Source organism: Diaphorina citri, unplaced genomic scaffold, assembly GCF_000475195.1.
Source record: "Diaphorina citri unplaced genomic scaffold, Diaci psyllid genome assembly version 1.1 scaffold37, whole genome shotgun sequence".
Classification (NCBI taxonomy): Eukaryota; Metazoa; Arthropoda; class Insecta; order Hemiptera; family Psyllidae; genus Diaphorina; species Diaphorina citri.
Genome location: NW_007377474.1, coordinates 200949 through 218008, shown reverse-complemented (window position 1 = coordinate 218008; position 17060 = coordinate 200949). Strand labels below are relative to the sequence as shown.

The 17060-nt window shown below is 37.6% G+C and overlaps 2 protein-coding genes across 2 annotated transcripts in view; both read left to right on the top strand.

Moving 5' to 3' along the window:
• LOC103512629 (growth/differentiation factor 8-like) overlaps positions 1-13678 on the top strand; it is a 42700-nt gene extending 29022 nt beyond the window's left edge. The window contains exons 5-9 of the mRNA XM_026825954.1: positions 1290-1478; positions 1902-2075; positions 12903-13010; positions 13066-13116; positions 13292-13678. Of these exons, the coding sequence (XP_026681755.1) occupies positions 1290-1478; positions 1902-2075; positions 12903-13010; positions 13066-13116; positions 13292-13672 (903 nt within the window). The 3' untranslated portion in view covers positions 13673-13678. The remainder of the gene's footprint in view (positions 1-1289; positions 1479-1901; positions 2076-12902; positions 13011-13065; positions 13117-13291) is intronic.
• A 12-nt stretch (positions 13679-13690) lies between these two features.
• Positions 13691-15116, top strand: LOC108252826 (growth/differentiation factor 11-like). The gene has a single exon (XM_017445579.2). It carries the CDS (start codon positions 13882-13884, stop codon positions 14248-14250), a length of 369 nt encoding a protein of 122 aa, XP_017301068.1. The 5' UTR covers positions 13691-13881; the 3' UTR covers positions 14251-15116.
• Positions 15117-17060: the final 1944 nt, after the last annotated feature.

Sequence of the window (17060 nt, the reverse complement as noted above, 5' to 3'; positions counted from 1 at the left end):
ATTTTAAAATTTAAATTGTAGTTACTGTATATTAGAATCTTATTTCTGTTTTGGATTCAAGCATAATAAAAGAACCTGACGATTGTTTTGACTGGACTGTGAAGTTTGTCGGTTGAGCACCTGTTAATAAATGCAACTTTATAACTTTGCCCTTCTCATTTCGCAATATTTTGAAGTCACTGGAACAATTATATGGTTAGGTATGTAAAGCTGTGTCCACACATGGTTGACCGGCCGTCGAGACGTGGTGAATCTATGTTGTCGACGCAGTGTGGACGGTTCAGTCGACATCGATCGACATCTCGTCGACTATGTGTGGACACACCTTAATGATTCTAAAGGTTTGGAAAATACAAAATTAAAATTGTAAAGCTGTCTCTGGAACGGGGGCCCAGGAGTATAAAGACAGTGTTCAATATTGTTGTTTCTGCGGGTTTTCAAATGTGGGTGGGAGAATTTTCTCTCTCAAGATGTGATGATATATGTACATAGCAACTGAGCGGTTATATGTCAAAGGCGCGGTTATATTAGATCAAATTTCCGACTACAAAAGTACTGACGACGCGACGTCACGTGATCAAATGAATTGTGTCCACACATGGTTGACCGGCCGTCGAGACGTGGTGAATCTATGTTGTCGACGCAGTGTGGACGGTTCAGTCGACATCGATCGACGGCTCGTCGACTATGTGTGGACACACCTTAATGATTCTAAAGGTTTGGAAAATACAAAATTAAAATTTATTGTAAAGCTGTCTCTGGAACGGGGGCCAGGAGTATAAAGACAGTGTTCAATTGTTGGTTCTGCGGGTTTTCATGTGGGTGGGAGAATTTTCTCTCTCAAGATGTGATGATATACATAGCAACTGAGCTACAGCCTTTGTTCCTTGTCAAAGGCGCGGTTATATTAGATCAAATTTCCGACTACAAATGTACTGACGACGCGACGTCACGAGATCAAATGAACCACAGTAATCTTTTTCCACAGTAATGAACCACAAGTAATCTTCCTAATTTTTCAAGTCGGATGATTTAAAAATGGTATCTGTAAAAGTAAGCAGGATCATCATGGAGTACGAAACTTGACACACCCTATAGTAATGGGTGTACAAATACTGTGGAGGTATCTATACTTATTTACCTTCTTATAATATTTCACCAATAACAAATTTCATTATTTTTATAAATTTAATTTTACTTAAATTACAATATATTTTCTCAAATGAATTTTGTATGTAGATAGGTATAAAATATTAATTGTAAACAAACTCATTGTGATTTTTTTAAAGTTTTTAATTTTTACGCACACTGTGCAAGGCGCCATCTTGTGGGTGTACCTGAGAAGCTCGGGCACAAGTCATAATGTACCTGTTAACATTGAAGTTCGAAAACTCAAGCCGTCCTCACCAAATTCCAATTCGGATAAGGCTCACAGTTCGTCGGACAAGCCGTATACGGAGAGGGTTACCAGTAAGATGGTAAGATCCTTAGGTTCATCAGATGGTTTTGTTTGCAACTGGCAGCTTCTAAAGGAAGTACCAGACCGTTTTCTACTAGCACTAAAAGAGATTTGTTTACATGAGTAGGACGTAGGACTCAGTCATCCAATTCGGATAAGGCTCACAGTTCGTCGGACAAGCCGTATACGGAGAGGGTTACCAGTAAGATGGTAAGATCCTTAGGTTCATCAGATTGTTGAGTTTGCAACTGGCAGCTTCTAAAGGAAGTACCAGACTGTTTTCTACTAGCACTAAAAGAGATTTGCTTACATGAGTAGGACATAGGACTCAGTCATTAAGACTTTCAAGAAATCGCTGCAGACAATTTGGTAGGTTTTTCTTTTCAACTATCTAACATAAGGACTGGCCATTGAGATATTAAACGAGAATTACTATTTTCAGGAGATACGGAACAATGGCACAGATGGCCATTGGGTGCTATTTGACGTCAAATTGATGGTGGCAGAGTGGTTCAAGAGTCCGAAATCGAATCTTGGCATTATCCTGGAAGTAACTCCACCTGGTGAGCATGCCGCCATTGTCACTTCGGGCAACAATAGCAACGACGATGCTCTGGTGAGTAACTTTAGCTTTAATAACTGGGGGTAGTAAACTTGGGCTTACCATACTTGGGCTTACCTTCACAAGGTCTTGAATGAGCCTTGCATTAGTAGAAAATGGTGTAATTTTTACTTTTTTGATTTTTTTTTTCAAGTTAATTCTTTGAACTTTTTAATTGTTATCTATCAAGTAGTTTTATTAGGTTCTTTAATGATTTATTTTAGGATTTTTTTTGAGAGAGTCACCACTGAAGTAATTAGCGTCCTTTAGATATTCAGACCTGCACTGTTTGCAACACATAGGATTTCAAAATTTCAGACATTTACATATGTGTTAACTAGTTTATTACACTTTAGATTTTGTTTAAAAAAGCAGAGGGATGGATTTTAAATTATTGCTGGATGTGCCGAATTTTTCCCTGCGGAATGATAATTTTTACTTTTTTGATTTTTTTTTTCAAGTTAATTCTTTGAACTTTTTAATTGTTATCTATCAAGTAGTTTTATTAGGTTCTTTATTTCTTTAATGATTTATTTTAGGATTACATTAGCGTCCTTTAGATATTCAGAGCTGCACTGTTTGCAACACATAGGATTTCAAAATTTCAGACATTTACATATGTGTTGACTAGTTTATTATACACTTTAGATTTTGTTTAAAAAAGCAGAGGGATGGATTTTAAATTTTTGGCGGATGTGCCGAATTTTTCCCTGCGGAATGAGTGAGAAAGAGAGAGACTTGAAATCTAAAGAACATTAGTGGATGTGGTACAAAAAAAAAAAACTTTCAAGTCCTCAAGCTAAGTCCCCCATTTAAATACCCACAACTACCCAGTTGAGGGTTCAAAATTCTGTTATAGGAGCGAGTAGTTTTTAGCGATGGGTAAAAAAATAGATACCTACCTACCCATTACTCGTATAAAAGTAGATTTCACACATTGTGAATTTTGTCTGTTTGTAATTGCTGAGCTGATTAGGTAGAAAATAACATTAATTTGTAGCTTGATTTGACAAAGCGTTTTTACTTTGAGGACAAATACCTTCTTATTTAAATTGAAAAATAACGTTTACCTTAACAAATCAATATTGTAATCCTAAACTTTCAATTTCAACATTTTTCTTTCCATAAAACTACCTATGATGTTTTTATGTCTTAGATACTTCACCTATCATTTTCCAATTTGTAAAATCTCGAAAGATCTATTAAATACAATTATTTTTATTTTTGTGTATCTAAAGCGTTATGTTTATTCCACCTAGCACGGTATGTGTTTTCTGTACCAGATTTTCTAGTTTTATATCCTAGGTAGGTACTAGGTACCATCAGTGAGTTGTAGTTGTGATAACTCTGCAGAAGTGACCCTATCTTCGTATTCATTCGGTTAAATAAATGATGCTTCTCAGGGACGGTGAACAAATTGTCTGTCAAAACGGCAATTGAATTTAAGCAACGTTGTACGTGGTTGGTATTGGATGGGTGACCATCTAGGCAATTGCTGACATTTCCCGGCCCCACTTAGGCTGGTTGAGGTTAATGTGAGGAGACATGAAGCTAGTCACCAAATGGAGGGTAAAACCACCGTCACTAAAGATCTTATAGCAGACAGTTAAACAGATACCAAACAAAACACTTAATAAAAGTACCCTACTCGTTAACTCGTATTCATGAGCTTTCAAGAGCAACCCTGTGTTAAAATGAACTACTGTAATTTTGTAATGACAGTAGCAGATGCACCCAACTGCAAAACAGGTAATATTGGTTTCATACCTTGGAATTCCTTAACCCTTTCATAAGTAGGTATCTCCTTATTTGAAATATGGCTCAGAAATGAAGGGCCGATAGAAAGAACGGACTAACTCACAAAATCCGATTTTTCAGTGTTTTGGAGTAAGCCACAGTCTGAAACGCACTATGCCCACTAGTAGAGGAATGATAGCGATATCAGCTGTAGCTTAGAAGTTATTAGAAATCCCGTTTGGCTAACCCTAATATACATCCGTGTGCAACTCCTAGATTTCAACTCAAAATATCTCGAAACGAGGTATGTATGGCTTAGTCCATTCTTCCTCTTGACCCCTCAGATAATGTCCATTCTATCTAAGGCGGCTTTATTCCCGTTCGGCCTCGTCAGGACAAAATAATAATGTCCACTAGTTTTTGTCCGTACGAAAGTAACAAAAGATAAATAATATAACTGAAAGGGGGGAGCAGATTAGCAATGTAACTTTATAGACCGATGTGTAGTCCAGGGCTAATCCTTAATATTGCAAAACCCTTAGGGGAGGCCACGCACAGTAGCTACGGCAGTTCCTTGTGTAACCAGACACCCATATAGCCGAGGTTAGGATTCGCCATTTTCTAATCGGACTCGGGACAGAAGGGTGAGGGTCAAATATCAGAACTAGTAGAGCTTCTCTTAATCTGAATTCAGATGGACAGGCTAAGTAATCAGATGATCAGGGGCTTAGCTTAGACCACGTGTCAGATTCCTTTGACTTCTTCTTTTTCTCTTCAACTTTCAATTTTCATTTCATACAGTTGAAACTGGATAAACAGGAATCGAAAGGACATACTATATTTTCCTGCTTGTAGATATCTCCAGCATAAAAGTTTCCTGCATCGCGAGAGGTTCCGAATTTTCATTTCTGTTTATAGAGGTCCATGTGAACACAGACTACGGGGAACGACAGAACAAGAGGAAGCCAGCCATTCCGACCAACTTACCACGTGTCAGATTCCTTTGACTTCTTCTTTTTCTCTTCAACTTTCAATTTTCATTTCATACAGTTGAAACTGGATAAACAGGAATCCGAAGGACAGACTATACTTTCCTGCTTGTAGATATCTTCAGCTTAAAAGTTTCCTGCTTCGCGAGAGGTTCCGAATTTTCATTCCTGTTTTTATAGAGGTCCATGTGAACACAGACTACGGGGAAAGGAAACCTGTAACAACAGAGAAGAGGACGACAGAACAAGAGGAAGCCAGCCATTCCGACCAACTCGAGAGAGCGGCAGTAAATTGACAGTAAATCTTTGACCCTAAAAGAAGAAGAAGAAGAAGAAGAAGAAGAAGAAGAAGAAGAAGAAGAAGAAGAAGAAGAAGAAGAAGAAGAAAAAAAGTGGGTGCCTTTACAGCTGATATACGTAGGTACACAAGGCGATTAAAAGAACAGCAAATGAACTGTAAGGTAGGTATCACAATTAATTCATAGCTGAGTCACCAAGCCGAGCGAGGAAGTGCGGATCTGAAAAAGATTATTCCAACTGGTGAATGAAGTGCTACACATTTAAAGATTAATATCCACCGATAAGCAGCATTAATTATGCATGAGGGGAATAAAAATTATGTTAAAATAAGAATAGTAGGTAAAAAAAAACGTATGCTTGAAGTAATACGAAAGTAAATAGGTCAGTGTGGTATGGTGCCTATCTAAAGATTAATATCCACCGATAAGCAGCATTAATTATGCATGAGGGGAATAAAAATTATGTTAAAATAAGAATAGTAGGTAAAAAAAACGTATGCTTGAAGTAATACGAAAGTAAATAGGTCAGTGTGGTATGGTGCCTATGACTGATTTCTCTTTGTTGTAAAGCTCGTTCGTCTCTATTTGCCGGAATTTCCATCATTATTCGTTTCTTATTCGATGAAACAATCACACTGAAGTCCTGGTCTTGGCATTTTATAGGTGAAGAACGAAAAATAATTTAAACTTTTCATTGGAAAACTGACGGTGCCTATCGAAAGGTCAGATTGGAGAAAAAAAGCCAGTTCTGTCAACCCAAGAAACAAAGAGTTTGCAAATTTGAATGCAATGCTTTTTATACCTACCTATTACCTATGTAAGTACATGTACCTACTTTTTTTTTGCAATGAGTGCTTGTTGGTAATATGATCTTTGACGTAAAACATGTAAAGAGTTTTTTGTTCTTTTTTACCTAAATACCAGGAGAATCCATTGTTTTCACTTTTCTCTTTTGGAACCCAAAAATTCCAACCTATCTAATCAAGGCATGAAATTTTTCACTGTATTCAGTCTCTTTTTTTCCATATTAACGTAGTTTTGTACCGTAACTTTTTAAAATGCAGAACTTCAAGCTAAACAACTGCACCATCCATGTAAATGATATGTGTGAATTATACAGGGTGGACACGATGACAATATTATACCTATGGGTTAAGAGGATAAGAGGATTGCAGATTGCTCACAGTAAAGGTTAGATTGCTCACAGTAAAAAAAAAGATAAGGTTTACATAAGATTCACCATAAAACTGATCTGAATTATTACACATCTGATGTACCTACCCTACACCAAAGGTCCCGGGCTCGAAAGATGGGCCAACGATTGTCTAAAATCTAAATGATGGGCTTTGAATGCAATGCTTTTTATACCTACCTATTACCTATGTAAGTACATGTACCTACTTTTTTTTTGCAATGAGTGCTTGTTGGTAATACGATCTTTGAAGTAAAACATGTAAAGAGTTTTTTGTTCTTTTTTACCTAAATACCAGGAGAATCCATATCATCAGAGAAATATTAGGTTTATATTTTACTGTGGTTTGCATTTTAATAGGGTTTTCTTGATAAAGAGTGCATGCTACTGGTAAAAAGTTTTTTTTTTTTTTCAAGGATTTCATGTAAAAGGGCCTAAACCATGCTTAGGCCCTTTTACGTAAAACGGCTTTTCTAATAACCCCAAAATATTCGTGATAATATCTCAATTATTCACAGAGGTACAGTGATTTTTGAAAAATACTCCCAGCAGACACCCACTAATTAAAAAAATTAAAGTTGTTTTACTCAAAACTCGATTTTGTCCTTACACCCTTCAATAAAACCCTCCCTTCTTAACTTCTATGAAGGTGTTTCTTGTTGTTCGATACCAAAATATCGCACATGTCTCAGCTTAATAAGAGTACGAACATATTAGTCATTCCTGTTCCTGGAAATCAGCAAAGATCAAAACAGATTGATATGCTTTCGGATTTCTTGCTTTCCAAGTGGAAGGATTGTGAAAGGAGGGGCAAATCCAGAGTTTTAAAATGCAGAACTTCAAGCTAAACAACTGCACCATCCATGTAAATGATATGTGTGAATTATACAGGGTGGACACGATGACAATATGGGTTAGGAGGTTAAGAGGATTGAAGATTGCTCACAGTAAAAAAAAGATAAGGTTTACATAAGATTCACCATAAAACTGATCTGAATTATTACACATCTGGTGTACACCAAAGGTCCCGGGTTCGATTCCCCGCAATCGAAAGATGGGCCAACGATTGTCTAAATCTAAATGATGGATACATAGTTGACGTCCGTCGATCGATCGACGAGGTGAATCTATGTTGTCGAGGCAGTGTACGGTTTCAGATCGACCATCGATCAAGTCGATCGACGGCCGTCGACTATGTTTGTACACAGCTCTACAGGAATAAGGGGAATGTTTCTTTTCAGTAAGTGAGCATTTTCCTTATTTGATATTCAGCATTGGGTTGGGTCTTTTATCATTGGGTTGGGTCTAGTCTGAAATCACCAAATGTAAATTGATATGTTTTATGTTTGTGTGTGTATAGAATTTTAAAATTTAAATTGTAGTTACTGTATATTAGAATGCCTTTATTCGTCCTTTGGAATTCACTGGATTCGAATCTTTGTTTATTTTACCTGTGATTTGCCGGTTTTCATTTTAACGGACTGCATTATTTTTTTCACCTGGTGTATACGAAAATTTCTGGTGCCGTGTATTTTTTAATTTTGTTTATTTTTTAACTTTCCCGATGCATTAAATCATTCTGTGTTCCCATGAAATTGAGAATTTACACAAATCCGCAAAAAAGACAATATTTTGGGATTGTTGATTCATAAGTTGGATCATTTCGTTTCAGTGCATCGTCTTCTACGGATGAAGTTTGATCTGTGATATTGAGAGAGGGAACTATAACTGCTATGGTCTTATCGTCCCGAAATCGAAGAGAGAAGGAAGACAGGATAGGAGAAAGCCAGCCGTTCCATCAGGATAAAATCCGGCCCGGGCGGGAATCGAACCCGCGGCCTAGCGCTTACAAGGCAGACGCACTACCAACTAAGCTAACTAGGCTGGCAATTATTATTCCTTGTTTAAATTGTAATGGCTGGAAAAAATATAACATGGCCCCTAGTTCCCGGCAGACCTTAGATGGTCGGGGGGGTGCGAAGAATCTCCGGTTCAGCTATGACAATTGCAACGTGGAATGCAAGAAGTATGTTTGCGCCTGGTAAACTAGAAAACGTTTTAAAAGAGATGGAAAGACTCAAGATCAACTTACTTGGAATTAGTGACACTCGCTGGATTGGATTAGGAAGTCCGATTGTGGATGAAGACAAGAATATGATTTATTTCTCTAGTAATGATGATAGAACACACCGATATGGAGTAGCCATTATTGTAGATGAAGAAGCAGAAGAAGTCACCAATCAGTGGAGTCTTTCACCCTCATCTCAGACAGACTTATCATGCTAAAAATCAAAACCAAAATGGGGTACACTAATGTCATCCAATTATATGCGCCTACCGCTGAAGAAGTAGAAGCTTTGTATGAAGACTTTGCAAACTCTCCTCAAAACAACAAAGAATGAAGATACATATAACCATTGAGATAAAATAACAGTCGAAGTTGTCTCTTCGGTAGGGTAAAATTTCACAGTTCAAAGTGGCCCAACAAGTAACTTGTTCACCCACATAAGAGGAGCCAAGAGGCCAAATTCGTACTGGATTGATGGATGGCATAATTATAGGTACTCAGATCAGAAGGCGCCTCAGAACTGCATTTATCATTCATAAGTTGTGACGAAGGTAATATGACATGACTTAATTAACTCTTTGCTTGTTTTTATCAATGAACACAATCATAAATCATTATTCACTTGAGATAACACCTTCATTCAGTGGAAATTTCTTCCTTGCTATCCAAAAGGTCCCGGTTTCAGTTCCAAGTGTAGCTGAAATGGGCAATATTTTTGACGGCAAAACTTAACTGAGAACATTCAACGGCATATCTATGAACAAAAATTAATATATAATATGATACAGGTTAGATAGAGATCCTTCCTAATAGCAATTATATCATGGTTTCTAAATGACAAGCAGAAAGTAACCCCTTGAAATATCTGCCATCGAAATAATAGTGCAAAATGTTTGTTGCTGGTGGCCATCAAACCTGGGATAATCTACAAAGAAAGCACGTTCCCACAGGGCTGACCGTACCAATACCAGGCTAATCTAATTGATAAAATTTAAGAATTTATCAATTACATTATCATGAATGAAGCAATGAATGAAATGTTTTGAATATTATATGCACTGACAGGATTGTCAACAGTTGTCTTTGAAATGCATGTCATACATAACAACTCTGTTAAGTACTTGTAAATATCAGCTGTAATGATCTACACGTTTCTTAATTCCTTATTGCTTTCCTTTGATATTGATGAATGATGACTCTTCAACTACCTACCTTGTAGGATTGTAGTCAGTGCTGCAGTGAAAATTTTGTAGCTATGAAGAAAAGGGGCAAAACATAATAGTTTAAAAGTAGAATTTCAAGTAGTAGAAGCGTGGATACCTATGTATTACCTAACTACATAATTATGTAGATTTGTAGAATATAACAGTAACAGGGTTGTGACTAGCTATCCTATGTTCGTAATACCTACTTTACACAAGGCATATGCATGAAGTAGGCGTTACCCATGAGGTTATGACTATAATTTTCGAAAAATTAATGGTCCGAGGTAATATATGTACATATTGCCGAAAAGTCTAGGTTACCGACCGACCTACCCTAACATGCACCAGCTAAAAGCGTTCATACAGAGTGTAAACGAGTAAAATGTCTTTATTATACCCCTTCATAATGTACATTTTAGAAGTTTTGCGAATATAGGAGAGACATAATAGATTGTCACAGGTATTTGGATTAGTAACAGGCTTGCCATCTAAGCATCATTATCTTATCTAAAATCATCATAATTATTGATGGTCAAAGATGATTCTTAAATTATTGTGATCTTCACCAAAAATATCCACAATTTCTTCACTTCATTATCGGCTAGACATTGTGTTTCTTGATCTTTCCGACGTATCTAATGACAAATTTCTAAACTGCTAATTGTTACGATGTTTATATTCTGCTTTGAGTGAGTATGTCAAAACCAAAACCGTAGTGAGAGTCAGTTCTCTCACCATGAGGTTATGACGGTGCATGGTGGACTTTGGTTGATAGGAATTCCAAGTGTGTTCACAATCCACTTGTCTTCATTCCTGATACATTCTTCACATGACTCCAATTACTTCACATAAGTAGGTGTCATTAGTTGAGTATGTATGTATTTGTGTAACTTCTCCATAAAACTAACTTCACACATCTTACAGCTATTTCACTATGAAGCACATGTTCAGATACAAAGGTCACAGTAATGAGTTAGTTTGTTTTGAACTTCTCAAATTCATTGTCATTATCAAAGAAATAATGCATCGGGTTTTATGACGTCATCAATGTAGGTAACAATATTCAATGGGTTAGGTAAATGTGTGTGTCATCATTATCAAAGAAATAATGCATCGGGTTTTATGACGTCATCAATGTAGGTAACAATATTCAATGGGTTAGGTAAATGTGTGTGTCAGCATATTTGGGTTTCTATTCCGGGTTCCACACTAGAGTCTGGGTCAGGTGAAATCTCATTTTACTACTTTGTTGTTTACTATTACTACAAATCAGTCATGGTTTGTATAGTAATCGTTCTTCTATTGTGTGCAGAATTGCAAACGTATTTACGATTTTGTATGCATTTTGCAAACAAGCACTTTTAGTACTCTACAGTCATTACCCTCGACGGGAAAGAATCATATATGAAACGTATTTACGATTTTGTATGCATTTTGCAAACAAGCACTTTTAGTACTCTACAGTCATTACCCTCGACGGGAAAGAATCATATATTTATGATGGGTATATCCTGTGAGATGTAAGGAGTGATTGTTTACAAATCTTTTATGCATTCCTGCTAGAAGAAGTTGAATGCTAAAGTCAATGTAACGTGGTTAAACATACTCATGCGATTCGCGATTCTAGCAAGGAAAATAGGTACATTCTTTGTACGTTAAGGCTTTTTGCCTTAATAACTTACCACGGCATATTATCTCGGGTAAACTAGATCCTCGAATGATTTCAAATCCCAGATAAGGAATAAGTCCCGACACGCACAGAAGACCACAAAACTTCACATTGATTTCCCCAAGTACAAAATTGCAGAAGCGCACTGTGAGGTATTTTCCTGAGAAGTTCATAAGCTAGACAGAGTATAATTTGGTTTCAGATCCGAGGCGACATCACCCACGGGGTCCCGTGCTCATGTTCAAATTCTCCACCAAGACCATGCAGCACACTGTCATGCTAAAGTCAATGTAACGTGGTTAAACATACTCATGCGATTCTAGCAAGGAAAATAGGTACATTCTTTGTACGTTAAGGCTTTTTGTCTTAATAACTTACCACGGCATATTATCTCGGGTAAACTAGATCCTCGAATGATTTCAAATCCCAGATAATTGGAATAAGTCCCGACACGCACAGAAGACCACAAAACTTCACATTGATTTCCCCAAGTACAAAATTGCAGAAGCGCACTGTGAGGTATTTTCCTGAGAAGTTCATAAGCTAGACAGAGTATAATTTGGTTTCAGATCCAAGGCGACATCACCCACGGGGTCCTGTGCTCATGTTCAAATTCTCCACCAAGACCATGCAGCACACTGTGTTCTTATTTAAATTGAAAAATAACGTTTACCTTAACAAATCAATATTGTAATCCTAAACTTCAATTTCAACATTTTTCTTTCCATAAAACTACCTATGATGTTTTTATGTCTTAGATACTTCACCTATCATTTTCCAATTTGTAAAATCTCGAAAGATCTATTAAATACAATTATTTTTATTTTTGTGTATCTAAAGCGTTATGTTTATTTCACCTAGCACGGTATGTGTTTTCTGTACCAGATTTTCTAGTTTTATATCCTAGGTAGGTACTAGGTACCATCAGTGAGTTGTGGTTTGATAACTCTGCACAACTGACCCTATCTTCGTTAAATAAATGAGGCTTCTCAGGGACGGTGAACAAATTGTCTGTCAAAACGGCAATTGAATTTAAGCAACGTTGCACGTGGTTTTGTATTTGGATGGGTGACCATCTAGGCAATTGCTGACATTTCCCGTCCCCACTTAGGCTGGTTGAGGTTAATGTGAGGAGACATGAAGCTAGTCACCAAATGGAGGGTAAAACCCCCGTCACCAAATATCTTAGCAGACAGTTAAACAGATACCAAACAAAACACTTAATAAAAGTACCCTACTCGTATTCATGAGCTTTCAAGAGCAACCCTGTGTTAAAATGAACTACTGTAATTTTGTAATGACAGTAGCAGATGCACCCGACTGCAAAACAGGTAATATTGGTTTCATACCTTGGAATTCCTTAACCCTTTGATAAGTAGGTATTCTATCTCCTTATTTGAAATGTGGCTCATAAATGAAGGGCCGATAGAAAGAACGGACTAACTCACAAAATCCGATTTTTCAGTGTTTTGGAGTAAGCCACAGTCTGAAACGCACTATGCCCATTAGTAGAGGAATGATAGCGATATCAGCTGTAGCTTAGGAGTTATTAGAAATCCTGTTTGGCTAACCCTATAGATCCGTGTGCAACTCCTAGATTTCAACTCCTTAGTTTTATTCTGATTTGCTTGTGTAAATCCCTTGCTAACAACTCTGTTATCTTCAACAAACTCTTTTTCTCAGAGCGGTGGTGCAAAAAATCTGTATTTTTTGTTTTTGGTAAATTGGTTACTCTGGCAGAGGCTATTTATTTGGTGGAACTTTTGTCGTTCTCTACAAGATGAAAGCGAAGCGTTGCCATACGATTGACTTTTTCCGAAGCATGTACTGTGAACCTCTACTGTAGACCTCAGTCGAAGAAGACAACATCCTGGTCGATATAGCTCTCTCTATCGTAGTATGTATAGATATTGGATTGAACTCTATCTAATGTTAGAAGTAGAAAGCATGTGTATTGAAGAGTAGTATACTTACCATTATATATAACTCAGAGGGTCGCGATGAGTTTAAGCCTACATTTTGAACCTGGTTGGAGCCTAGAGGTTAACATGGTTTTATTTGTATGCCGATAGGTTCCCGTCCTGGAAATAAGGATACAGGATGATAGGAAAAGTCGTATGAGAAGAACGATTCCTTTCGATTGTGATGAAAATGCGAAAGAAACTCGATGTTGCCGTAGCCCCCTGATAGTGAACTTTGATGATTTCGGCTGGGACTGGGTAGTAGCACCTCGCCAATATGAAGCGTTCTATTGTAATGGAGAATGTCCCTATGTGTTTCAAACATCCACCTTGAATGCGCATATTGTCAGTCAATCCAAAACAGCCAAAGTACCTCTCTGCTGTGCACCAAAGAAAATGTCCCCTCTGTCTATGATTTATTATAACCATGACTTGGAACTCAGGTATTCGATAGTACCAGACAGTAAAGTGGAAAGTTGTGGCTGTGCGTAGGTAACCAATGTCATAACCATGACTTGGAACTCAGGTATTCGATAGTACCAGACAGTAAAGTGGAAAGTTGTGGCTGTGCGTAGGTAACCAATGTCACCCCCCACCTTGTGTTAAAAGAACATAAAGTTCAGATTGCACCCCGCTTTGACCACTATGTTGCAGCAACTCTAGCGTCCTTATTTCTGTTATGTTAGGTACCCTTCTTAGAAATGCAAACTAAAGACAAAAAGAAGAGAAGGTCACGCCGGAATTCTGAAGGATTGACTTGCACGGAGGAATCCCCTGAGACGCGCTGCTGTAGATATCCTCTTAAGGTAGACTTTGAAGCATTTGGATGGGACTGGATTATTGCACCTAAATCTTATGAGGCAAACTACTGTGCAGGGGAATGTCAGCACATGTTCATGCCTAAATACCCGCACACTCAGTTAGTTCGTTATTCTAACACAACAGTCGCAGGACCCTGTTGTGCTCCTCTCAAGACATCTCGTATATCAATGCTTTACTTTGATAACGACTTGAATATAATATTTGGCTATTTGCCTGACATGGTGGTTGATCGGTGTGGGTGTGCTTAGTTCGATTCTTCAAATGGACACTATTTTCTCCTTACCACACCTTGTCCACTTTCCTTGTACTTTAATGAATTGTGATAATAATAATATTATTGTAAATAACCTAACTTTACTGTACCTATGCTTCATCAATTTGAAAATTATTTTAAGAAATATCTACGTTCTATCATAATTTTAGTTTAAACTTTTTCGAAAATTATTGTAACATACTGTAGATTTTCTAAAGTCATAAAAGGTCATGTGAAAAATTTGCATCAAAAAATAATCTCACTTAAGAAACCAAACTACAAGTTTTGTTGTATTTTGTAAGTTTGCACCCTTTTTCTACCAAAGGAGGTGCTAAACATAGGACAAAATAATCAACAGCCATTTTCAAATTGATGAATTGAATTAATCCATTGAATTTATTACAAGATGATCTTTGTGTTCTAAGAAATTATGGTGGTTTCAGACATCAAGGGCATCATTCGTAACCTGCACCTGCACATATTTCATTTCTTGTTTTCACTTTTCTCTTTTGGAACCCAAAAATTCCAACCTATCTAATCAAGGCATGAAATTTTTCACTGTATTCAGTCTCTTTTTTCCATATTAACGTAGTTTTGTACCGTAACTCAATGTACATTCAGTCCTTGTGATCATCAGAGAAATATTAGGTTTATATTTTACTGTGGTTTGCATTTTAATAGGGTTTTCTTGATAAAGAGTGCATGCTACTGGTAAAAGTTTTTTTTTTCAAGGATTTCATGTAAAAGGGCCTGAACCATGCTTAGGCCCTTTTACGTAAAACGGCTTTTCTAATAACCCCAAAATATTCGTGATGATATCTCAATTATTCACAGAGGTACAGTGGTTTTTGAAAAATACTCTCAGCAGACACCCACTAAAAATGATGGATCAACCATTGACCAAATGAACAACGATTAAAAAATGCATGAGCTAACGATCCGATTGTTCAAATGATAGGCCAACTATTGTCCAAATTATGGGCCAACTAGCGTCCAAATTATTGGCCAACAATCGTCCAAATTATGGGACAAAAGTCGTCAAAATATCGGACCAACGATCGTCAAAATGATGGACCAACTATTAACCAAATGATGTACCAACGATTGTCCAAATTATGGGCCAAAGATCGTCCAAATCATGGACCAACGATTTCCCAAATGAAGACCCACATAGTCCGGGACACCCTGTATGCCATTTCTCTCTCTCTGAAATTATATTTGCACGCTTGAAAAGGGAAAGGGAAAGAGGCCCGCAGGGGGAAGGAAAAAAAAACTTTCATTGGATGTATGAAAGTGAAGTCAACATGCGTTTTTCTACTCCTTGACAGTTGAACTTTATCCGGGTCAATGTAGGAGGTTCTTCCCTGTCCCCTCCTAAACCCTCTCACCTTCTGACCCTTCGCCCCTTTTTATTTGCAACCCCTCACTCCCTTTTGCAAACCCTCCTTGAGTTTTTGCAAGTTATGCAACACGCAATACAACTTTGTGCACTTCCGGCCATTAGATATCAAGTTTTCTTTCTGTCAGGAAGGGAGTAAGGGAAGAGGAAGAAGGGAGGGAATGGTTGGGAAGAGAAGGAAAGAGGGAGGCAAAAGAGGCAACACGCAATACAATCATTGTGCACTTCCGGCCATTAGATATCAAGTTTTCTTTCTGTCAGGAAGGGAGTAAGGGAAGAGGAAGAAAGGAGGGAATGGTTGGGAAGAGAAGGAAAGAGAGAGGCAAAAGATGGGATGAGGAAGGATGTAGAGGAAAAGAGTGTAGGAGGAGAATAGAGCAGGAAGAAGGTAGATGATGAAAGAGAAGGAAGGAGGGATGTAAAAGAAGAAACAGGGAGGAGAAGAGGGATAATTATAGAGAGAATTGTCAGTCAGAAAAGAACAGGGGAGAGATAGAACTTGTGTCAATAATTAAAAGGAAAGAGAGAGGCAAAAGATGGGATGAGGAAGGATGTAGAGGAAAAGAGTGTAGGAGGAGAATAGAGCAGGAAGAAGGTAGATGAAGGAAGAGAAGGAAGGAGGGATGTAAAAGAAGAAAGAGGGAGGAGAAGAGGGATAATTATAGAGAGAATTGTCAGTCAGACAAGAACAGGGGAGAGATAGAACTCGTGTCAATAATTAAAACTGCCTCGGTGGCGTAGTGGTCAAGACGCTCGCCTGGTAATCAGGAGGGCGTTTTGGGCGTTTTATCATTTTGTATTTAATCCATAGTTATGACTGAAAATTAGTCATTCCTAAAATTACAATGATGAGTTGATAAAGGGTTCGACTTCCGCTCGGGCCAAACTTTATCCTAAACAGATAAGGTTCGCTCTCGGATCGACTGACTTTCTCCTAGAATTTTGGAAGACACCAGCCCCCTGAACTTACTGTCTTAGTAAGGATAAAATTGTGAAATTCTAGGTCACCTTTCCAAACAATCACCAGAACTGACGTTACTTAACTTCACCTCGACAAAACTGTTGATAAACCTTTCTCATCCAACCTATGGAATGGGAGAATGTTTCCTATCTACAAAATGGATCAATTTGTATGAACGCCTGGAAACTGTTTTTGCGTATGCAATGTGCTGTGAATAAAACAACAGTGTTTTGACTAACAGTACCTTACCTACCAGGTTCTTTTCACTTCTTTATCTTCTCTTGGTTCTTTTATTTTTTCGTTTTAGCCTAGTTCGCTTGGAGGGACCGTCTGCCTTTTAAGCGCTAGGTTACGGGTTTGATTCTCAAAGGATTTCAGAAAGATGGTCGACTGCGATGTAACCATACCTACTTCAACATACCAAAAAATGTAGGTATTTCGCCAA